Source organism: Asparagus officinalis, chromosome 8, assembly GCF_001876935.1.
Source record: "Asparagus officinalis chromosome 8, Aspof.V1, whole genome shotgun sequence".
In the NCBI taxonomy this organism is placed as follows: domain Eukaryota; kingdom Viridiplantae; phylum Streptophyta; class Magnoliopsida; order Asparagales; family Asparagaceae; genus Asparagus; species Asparagus officinalis.
Genome location: NC_033801.1, coordinates 43,701,906 through 43,712,792, shown reverse-complemented (window position 1 = coordinate 43,712,792; position 10,887 = coordinate 43,701,906). Strand labels below are relative to the sequence as shown.

Genomic DNA, 10,887 nt, shown 5'->3' with positions numbered 1-10,887 from the left:
ACTTATTATTCTTAGTCGAACAATTCCAAATTGGGCGTTGCTACAGGGATCCAAATAGGGGACTCAAGGCATGGGACATGTGAGGTGTCACCATCCGGTTGCATGATGCACTATTTATGAATAGTGCATCATGCAACCGGATGGTGACACCACATATCCCATGCCTTGGATCCCCTATTTGGGTCCTTGAGGCATTAATGTTCCAAATTTTGTAGATATTTCTCAATTCTTGAATGCTGGATTTCTGGTTAAGTATTAAACTAGCCAGTTAACACCAAAAACTACATTAACAAGGACCCAAAATCAAAATAGCCGAACTTGAACGTTATAAGCTGAGAATAGTTTGATAGGAACCACACTGACTAGATTGCATGAAGATGCACACCTAAATCTTTGAAAATATAAAGCTAAGAATAATTTGATATGAGCGATATACTGACTGAATTGCCTGACCTCAATCTTTGAAAAAATCACACCATTTTTGGCAACAATGTCCAGACCAACCCATGTACAAGGAAACAACACAGGCTCCAATCAGATTTGCAGAAAATTATATTTACATTCTGAAGATCAATTGACGAACATCAATCACTTTATGGAAGTAAATAACATCTTGTATTACCAAAAATAATGCGATTCACAAGACAGATGGGCAAATACCCCAAACTCAAAAAATGGTTGTACCCCCTCCGCTCAAAAGCTTTTCATTTGCAACTGCTAGACCCATCGGGCTCACTTCCACATAAGTTATTACAAAACTGTTTTCCCTGAATACATCTTTTCTTCTTTTTTTCTCGATTATTTATATGACAACACTTTCCTTAGGTCGGGTTTACCATCTTCCAATAGTTCTACCAGAACCAAGTAACGGGGGTGCTTGCAATGAAGGAGCAATGACTAAAATTTCTTCTTTTGCTTCAAGTTTATGTGGGTTTGGAACAAGGGGATGCTGAACCGTTCATATGTCCATTGCCCTGAAGTCCTCCATTATTCGGGATAACACTCGCAGGAGCACCAATGGGCATGGGGAGAGTTGTAGGGTATAAGCTTTGGACTTGTGGAGAAATGTGGCCGGTCACAAGAGAAGGGCTTCCACCGCCTCTTCTCTGTTGAATAGCATGGACCTGGCGAAGTCCTTCCTCATGAATGTGGCTGATTGTCTCGAGCTCTTTCATTGACAGGGACTCCAAGCCCACACCATAAAGTGGAGCATGACGAGCCATTTCATCTCGGAGGGAATTCTCAAGATTTTGGATGTATTGCTGCAACGAAATGAAGAGATTAAGCCTCAGATACGAGGGAGATTTTCTTTTTATCTCCTTTTAAAAGTCAGTTCAGAAGAAGAGAGATCAAAAGAAAGTGTGAAGAAATAACGACCACCGAAACAAATTTGTAGCTTTAGATATAGAATCATAAGGCTAAATCTAATATACATTAAATCATATTTACTCGATTGAAGAACGAGAAAGAGAAGAAAATGGCCTGAGAAAGCGACTCACAAATCCATCATATTCTTGGAAACAATGATCTTCTTATTAAGTGTTGAAAACCTTGTGCATGCGATTATCCTTAGATGCCACCAAAAATCAGAAGTTATAAGGTTACGCATTGGAGATCCTTAGAGACTTTTAATAGAACACCACTCACAAATCGATTCAGACGCATAATTTTTTTCGCTTAGTCTTCAACTTCAGAAGCACAAGGCAACTTGAATAATTTAAGTTAGTATTTAATAAGAAATGGCCTGTGTTGGTTCCAACATTGAGAAATCATAGAATAACCCTGTCAGTTTGATATTGTCATTTTTCTATTTCTTCCCTTAATACTACTTGTGAGATAATTGTTGGCAAGTTTTTTCTGTAGAATATACGTTCATCTCTCCTCTTCAGAAATAATGGGGGACATGGAAAACAATTGACCAACAATCATTCTCTTAAGGAAGATTCCAATACTTACGCGTTCTCACTTCTGTTAAGTTTATGAAACCTTGCCATTCTAGATGTCAACTAAAAACGACTGCAAATAATTTCCCCATCTACAATGTAATTTTCAGTAAATTCAAGTACGAATATTTTTCCAAGTCTCAAGGAAATTAAAGCGTGCATGCAACATCAGTATTAATATTTTTACGCACACTTGAACCAGCATTAAAATTTTGCTAAATGAATTAGCAAGAAGAGTAAACTTTTCTGCAATACAAGAACATCTCAAACTACCAGTACAATAGGTCATGCTTGGAAGCTTGTGAGGGAAAAGAAAATCAAGTTGAAAATTTCTAGCCTTCAACTATTTTCACATGATAACGCTGCTTGATCTGATAGCATGTGGAAGCCTAAGATATTCAGTAACAAACTTGTATTAAAAACCCGTCCACGAGCGGTGATTATTGAACCATTATGAGCAACACCAAACAGCAAGTTACCTATATACATTCAAGGTTCAGTTCAATTAACGGTCAAGGATGGTCATGACTCACACTAAACTGGTCAGATTTGCTTCCAGGACCCTCAGCTCTAGGATCGTACTAAAGTTACGCAACAGAGATCTTTTTGGCTTGTCTATAAGAAGGTAACCAAACACAGTTGTCACGGGACAAGTAAAGTGGGATTTGAATTGATTATGGCAGTTTGAATCTATTTTGACCAGTAACAACATCTAGCTTGCTTCTAATTAGTTTGTCTAGATGAACTTGTTAAGTTGGCTTTTAAGCTATCAGTGAGATTGATTAATAAATCAATATTTCAAGGAGAAGTTTATCTCCTATGGAACTCTCATTTTCATAGCACTGTAGATCTTGTTAAGTTTGCTTTTAAGCTATCAGCGAGATTGATTAATAATCAATATTTCAAGGAGAAGTTTATCTCCTATGGAACTCTCATTTTTCATAGCACTGTAGATCAATACTCCCAAAAAGACTTCAGAAACGACTTTAAGGATGATGAAGTATAAATGCGGAAAAGAGTATTAAAACCGGTTGCGATACTGGTCAATCTTCCACAATCTGCTATGTACCTTCCAGGACCCTTTTTTCCAACACAACAATATTGTTTTTTCTTCCTAAACCAACAAAGCAGTTCAAGCAGATTGTAATACTCTTCACACAAATGGTTAGCTACTTGCCAATTGACAAGAAGTAACCTAAACTATCATGTATCAATACTGGCACAACTTCATGGCATCGAGTGATTTATTTATCTTGCTCTTGTGTTGCAGGAACTTAGATGGCATGGACAAGAAAACTTTGGAGTAATTTTATAAGATTTTCAATTTATGGTGACTCTCTCTTTTTTATTTTATTTTTTAATAGGAGTTTGGCACCATCTGGCAAAGAGTTACACATCAACAGACATACAAACATCAATTCTTCTATGGGTCATAAACTTCCACCCATGCTTCATACCTGACTGCATATTGATGAGAAAAGACAGACGAGGAAAACAAGTATAGAATTGGAGAGAACAATATCTGTATTATACTGTGTCCACTGTTTATGCTGACTTCATTTCCTATTTTCAAATTACAAATACGAATACTTATGCTGCTCCACAGCCACTTTGATAGGCACAAGGAATTGAGCCAGGATACACGTATATGCCATTAACAGTATCATCATAAAAAATCATTTGACCATTTATAATCCTGGAGTTCTAGGCAGGAGAAATTAGAAAGGAAAAGTTGAGGGCTGTAACACCCAACAGATGATAGTTAGCATTTCATGCAAAAGCTGATGCACTATGCATAGAGAGGTCTCAGGTAATAACAACCAGGTTGCTGCTAAGTGACAAAGACACAAAAGTGAAAGCTACAACGTGTATGCGATGATCTGTCATTGGCAGAGGTTACTAGTAATGTTCTATATGAAAAGCAGTAGTTTAGCCAAAAGTTTAAGCTACCACAACAATAATTCCAGAATGACATGTTGAATCAAACATTGTCATGCTGAGCTTTACAAGCTGACATGTAAGGTGCAATGGGGGGCGGAAAGTCCCCTTACACGCATCGTGCGCAACGCGCAAGGCAATGTGCGCGCCTTAGTGAAGCGAAGCGCATACCACAAACAGAATTATTTCATAAATATCAAGTTAAACAAGCAACATGTTTATGACTTTTGGTAGAAAAAATATATCAAGATAATAATCTCGCCTATCAAATCACAAAATAGGGTCTAAGTTCATAATTTTAGCACTAGGTAAAAGAGTGTTAATGTCAATTTAACTCTACCCTTCCATATTTCATTAATTAATCACGCTGAAAAGTATAACAAAACATTTGTTATGAAATCAAATCACAGATTCATAGTTACTAACATTCTAACAAGCAGAATATCTAGAATAAAATATCTAGATCTTGATTCAACAATGCTTCCTACATTAACTCAACAAAAAAGAAAAATAATAATGAAGACATGCAATCAAGTTCTAGGTTATTAATAACTGATGTCAGTATCTGGAGTAATACTTTGTGATTTCTTAATCAATGTTCTGGTCTTCCAGATGTAGTAGTAGTAACAAAAGGAGAAAAAAGGGGGGGAAATGAGAAACAGAACATGATGAAAGTAGACAAATTTGGAGTAAAAGGAGAAAGAAAATGAACAAAGGCAAAAAAAGAAGGCAAGAGGGAAGGAATAATTAGATGTTGTAGAAACAGTTGGACAAGGATGAGTAGTGAGGTGCACCAAGGCGCAAGGCACAATCAGACGCAACGAGGTGCGTGCCTCACCTACACGATGTGCCCCGCACCTCATGCGGGGTGCATTTCTAGCACCCAACGTCCAAGGCGACCACCTCAGTGCATCCGAGATAACACTGTTAACAGTATCATTAAAATAAAAAATCATTTGACCATTTACAATCCTGCAATTTTAGGAAGGAGAGATTAGAAGGGAAAACATGAGGGTTGTGGCACCCAACAGAAAATAGTTAGCATACCATGCAAAAGCTGATGCACTGTTGCACAGAGAGGTAATAATGACCAGGATGGTAATAACGACCAGGTTGTTACAAAGTGACAAAGACACAAAAGTGGAAGTTACACAAAACCTTCGACTCATGCATCTGATGATCTGTCATTGGCAGACCAGTAACGTTATACATGAAAAGCAGTAGTTTAGAGAAAAGTTTGAGCTACCACAACAATTTCAGAATGACATGTTGAATCAAACATTGTCAGGCTGAACTTTATATGCTGACACAGGATCCCTACAGCAGAATACTGCAGTGAGCATCCTAAGCTGTGTGGAATCTTAAAATTGACAAGGATATTCATTATCTAAATGCAAACAATATCTACTTCCCGTCTTCCAGCAGTTGCATATAGGTTAAAGGGTTTATAGCTGGCGAAATAATCACTTAATAATGGAAATTTTATATCCTGATTTCAACATTTATGATTACTTGGGTACAAAACAGACCTAAACTACTTGTAGATCTCGTCTGTTGAGTTAACACCGATTCTTTTTCAATACAATAAACTATAATAAGGCCAACCTATATTTGTAAGAAATTTATTTGCAGCAGTCATCTATAAAACAGATTAAATTCATTACTTTGTGTATGGTTGTGAGCATTGAAGTAGCACATGAGACATAAATTTTAGATTGGTTTGTCATAACAAAGATGTAATTCAAAACCTGGCATGTCTGCAATCTTGATTCCATTCCATCAATGTAGGCTTCACATCTAGCAACTTGCTCTTCTTTCTCCCTTTTTTCTCCTTCAGTTTGTCCAACTGTTTTTGTTAACCGTCTGACTTCATCTTCGAGCGATTGTCTAACTTCTTCTCGACTCACAGTCTCTGTAGCATACCGTTTTAATTCATCATCAAATCTTTTTCTTGCAGCTTCAGCATTCTTCAGCCTTTCAGCTAAGGCATTTTTCTCCTTCATTACTCTCTGCATTAGAAAAAATAGTAAGAAAATAGGAACCATTCTAAAGAGAAATGTGTTATTTGTCTTAAGAGAGTAAGTTAAATACCTTCAATTCATCTCGTTTCCGAGATTTCAACTGAGAAAGCTGTGTTTCAGCATCATGAAGACGAACCTGAAGAGCTTTCCGGTCAGATGAAAGCCTTCTAATCTCCTCATCCTTTTCTGCACGTACCCATTCTAATTGGTTTTCTAACTCAAGTATTTGCTCGCAGTGGTCTTTCTTTTCTCTGGCAGAACGTTCCCCTTCTGCCTTCAGTTCAGACTGACTCAAATAAAGATAAGAATGGTTAGTTGAAGATCAAATTAACAGCCTCAAACAATAATAAGCCAATTCAAAAAATTGGTACCTTAAGACGGCTCGTAGTGGCCTCCGATTCACTTAACCTTTGGATCAAAGCAGTTTTTTCATGAGCAAAATTCGAAAGCTCTGCTTGCCTTTCCTCTCGAGACCGAATATTTTCATCCTCAATGGCACATAATTGGTGCCAAAGAGTAGCACGATCAACTTGAGCAAGCTCAACAACTTCTCTCATCATGTTTAAAACTGGTCTGGCAATTCCATCTTCCTCTCTTACTAGAAATACCAAAACGTCCATATCTATATCAGCTACTCGGCAATTATCTGAACTACTTGTTGCACGATCAACAAGCACCTTCAACATCCTAACCCGGTATTGCTCGTCTGAATAAATCTTGAACATAATAGCATATAGCATCCTCACAAAATCCTGGACTCGAGTATTCCGGGAGAGAGATAATACTTCTCCAAGAGAAAGAACTGATGCAAAATCATCCTCTTGGATGCTCAACGATTCATTTTTCCCATCAATAAGGGATTGTTTACCCTGTGAATCATCCAGAAGAGACCGAGATTTACCAGCTAATCTTCTAGAATGACGTCTTTCCAAGATCATAGCTACTGATCTTAGTCCAATGGCGCCTCGGATTACAGCTCTCTCAAAAACTTGTGATACATCAACAAACATGCCTGGTATGGACAACATCTCTACCAATATGTAGACATCTGAAAGATGATGGCAACTATCTATAACCTGTTCGTGCCCCGCGTGCATTTCTTCTGCGGATAACCCATTTACACCATAAGTAAAGATACCACAAGGTGCTGTCATGCAATTTCCATCTAATTCACAGTCAGAATCAATGTCCCTTAGTATAGCTTTGGCTACATCTTCCCAAGTATGTACAATGTTTGTTAGAATATCCAACACACATTGTGGAACTTCAGCAGCCAGACTTTTCAACTTTGAACGGACAGCTCTGACCTATAGGAGAAAATATTAAAAAAATATTAAGAAAAGGAGGAAAAGGCCCACAACAGCAGAGGATCCAATTAAAAGAAAAAATCAAAGTTCAGATAGGCGTGTAAGCATACGGCCTGTGGCAGATGATGGCACTGGGATGCAGCTTTGAAAACAAAACTTATAGCCGCTACCAGGGGTTCATCATTAGATTCTGTTAGAAGTTCAAAAGCTTGTATTAGTACACGTTCCCACACCTCACTGCCAAACTCCAGATGACTCAGAGCACCAAGAACCTGTGTGGAGATAAAGGATCAAATGAGCAGTATACATTACAGTAGAATTGCCAAAGGTATGCAAAATGCTTGATATGAAGTCTGACGAGCTGCAAATAGTCTATCCATAATTTAGAATGATTACTTCAATCAACTGAATGCACGTAAACTTCATGACGAGGAATTCATATACTATCATATCCGCTAACCGCCGAAAGACCGCGTTCAGCATCAGGCTTCTGAAGGGCGATTAGAAGTGGCACAGCAGCAAGTAATGCCTGAATTGATCACTAATTACGGCACCAAGGGAATAAATCTGTTGAACATGTCTTGGAGCTTTATCTAGAACAAGGGATTTTGTCTAATGGAAAAATGTTATACATTCAGTTAATATACCCAGAAATTCTACTGCAAGAAATTTATATAAAATTTTATATAAGCTACCTTGGCAGCTCGAGTGAAGCCATCATCTGCAGGCAGATCTGCAGCAGATGTCTCCGGAGGACAAATGGGCTGTTCTGGATAGCTCTTGACAGGTATCCCATTTGTGTTCAGTTCTGAGCTTTGAACTGCGTGAGATTGAGATATTGCATCTACTTCAGGTTCCAATCTCTGACACACACGAAACTGTGCACAGTCTGTTACTTCGCTATCTCCACTGCGTTCTGATGGAGTACTAGCTCCATTAGAACTAGGAGAAGGCTTGCCTGTATCAGAGGAGTCGTAACCGGTTCTTGCTTCCGAAGGTTGACAACACTCAACCATTATATCTAGGAGTAAATCAATGATAGCTTGTTGTAGGACTTTAACACCCATCAACAAATTCATTAGGCTTGGAGAATTAGCATCGTCCCTTGCAGCATCTTTCTTGTTCCCATTATTTCCAGATAGCTTAGTGGGAAGGAGCAAGCGTTTCACTTTAGCAGGGTCATCGAGGTAGACGCGTAGACCAGTAAGAAATCCAGCAATAGCGCCAGCATCCATGAGAAGTTTCTCCCTTAAAGTAACTTGGGGTTGAGAAGGGTTATCACCATACGTAAGATGGAAACCTGCCCGTGATAGAAGATTACGGAACATATCCTCCTCATCTCCACTAATACCTTCACTGTCCTCAGAATCAATGAGGTCATCAGGGTCTGTTGATAGTGCATCCTGGTCATCCTCTGATGCCAAAACCTGTAAAGAGATTCCACGCACCAAAAATGTGAAGGGAAAAAAATCCCAAATCAAATGAAATTAATCTGGAAAAAAGCATCTCGTAAAAGACTACGGAAGTAGACAAGTAGGAATCAAAAAAAATAAAATCAAATAGAAAATAACACTGATGAAAACATGTATTAAATTTAATGTTTAAGAATATTTACAATTCATTAACTAGGCACAGCCTGAAACATGGATCATACACAGAGGGGAAAACATGAGAATCTCATTAGGTTCTCACCTGTAAGAACAGGAATATGAATCTAATTCATTTAAAGCACATAAGAAAAAGGAGGATTCAATTGTACACTCCCTGATGGTTATCTATACATAGCTAACCCGCGCAATTCATGTTAAAGGCAGTAAAAAAATTGATATATGAAGAATGCAGGTCAGCAAGCATAAAATACTCAAAACAAACAACTACATAAGATGGAAACCTTGTATATTTTATTAGCACTCTTATCATAACATAAGCTTACATCAGTAATTATCACCCTTACGATAAAATTGATGTGGTTTTTGGCGGTGATGATGTGTAGCTTTCTATCACGGCACTGGGTAAGCTATCATTGATTAAATTGTTCAAGAGGATGAGGAGAGACATGTTTTAAACGGTTAAAGGTTCGTCTTGCTTTGATCTTTTCCAAGAAAAGATATCCAAGTACAAAGAATACCATACATTTAGTTTGCTCTTGAAGTTCACAATGTAACAGAATAACATGTACCTAGCAACAAATAGTGTAGCACAATAAGAGAAAAAACAAAGCAATAAGACGATATATACATTCGGCCAACTATGTGAGTATAATGACCAAGCTTTGACATTAGTTTGCAATACTCTCACTTCCATAATCAATACTCTCACTTCCATGATCTACCTGAAATCTGAAAATAAGTATTTTGTAGAGCAGGTTAAAAAGGGAATTAGATGCATGCACAAGACGTGTCAATTGTTCATAACCAAGCTGGTTTAAGATCTTCATGAGTTGTGATATTCTTTTGAGTGTTTATAGAGAAGCACACCCACACTTCATATTAATTATTACTTATCCCCATTTCTTCCAGTTGTAGGTGAAAAATGTTGCCTTCAACATCCAATTAGTCAATTAGTAAAATCTCTCAATCAGAATTCTACAACTTCACCGTCTAATGATGGCTTAATATAGATCTTTCAGATCTATCTAGGACCTGAAAGATTATCATGTATAGAAAAATACCTCAGAGATACATAAGTTCTACATAGCACAGACACAGATAGGGGGAGAAGACAAAAAAAGACATGGTACATGGATATGAAAATTGTAACCAAATGTAGCCTATGAATACACCATAACATGACATTACATAGATGAATATGATAAGAAAAATATAACCTCTTGTAATAAGAATCGTCTAAATGCAAATGATAAACTCTAAACCTCCCTCCATATGAACTATGAAAAGTGAAAACTAAACATCAATTCCATCCCAAACCCAGTCATCTCCAAGCCGGCAAAGGCTCCGGCATGTGTTGTTTGTATTGAAAACATATCGACCAAGCATCTTGCACATATTGATGCATACACATGCTGCATATGGAAAAGAAGCCTCAAGAGCGTGATTTAAAAATTATCATGCCAAAGAAAATGTTTTACCCTAAACAGGCAATAACCAAAAATTGATGGGTTTTAAGAACACAAAGAACCATCATATGGTCTTGTTTCCTTATAAGACCATATGCTTCTTCCGTCTAGTAATGGATTTTAAAGTTGTTTCTTACTTTTCATGCAGCAGGAGACAGATGTAAGACGCAAGCTCCAGATTAATGTAACAATACTTGAGGAGTCTTCCACAATCAATATACAGTATATACCACTATCTAACAGTTTGATGATGTACTGGTGTATGGGATAAATAGACTAGAAATAACAATGAATAAAAATATGTTAAAGAACATGATCTAAAAAATCTACTTGATTCAACATTTAGTATCAACTCAAATACCAAACTATAAGGCATGGTATTTCTCGCAATCACCATTGTTTCTTGTACTAGAAAATTAATAAATAATAACAACTAAAAGTGACAAATGCTCTACTAATCCACGTATGATGGTGTTCCTATAATTGTGAAACACCTTGTTTCCATTTGCGGATATATGTAAGGAACTACACAAACACAAACTTCCAAATAAACTATATGTAAGGAACTGCACAAACACATAATTCCAGATAGACTATGTGCA

At 37.3% G+C, this 10,887-nt stretch overlaps 1 protein-coding gene across 1 annotated transcript in view; it reads right to left on the bottom strand.

Annotated features, from left to right (window-relative positions):
- The window catches only part of LOC109821184, an 18,634-nt gene continuing 8,276 nt past the window's right edge, over window positions 530-10,887 (bottom strand). Inside the window, 8 exon segments of the mRNA XM_020387374.1 lie at window positions 530-1,262; window positions 5,630-5,890; window positions 5,973-6,188; window positions 6,274-7,209; window positions 7,320-7,481; window positions 7,670-7,734; window positions 7,737-7,821; window positions 7,905-8,636. Coding sequence (XP_020242963.1) covers window positions 924-1,262; window positions 5,630-5,890; window positions 5,973-6,188; window positions 6,274-7,209; window positions 7,320-7,481; window positions 7,670-7,734; window positions 7,737-7,821; window positions 7,905-8,636 — 2,796 coding nt within the window. The 3' untranslated portion in view covers window positions 530-923.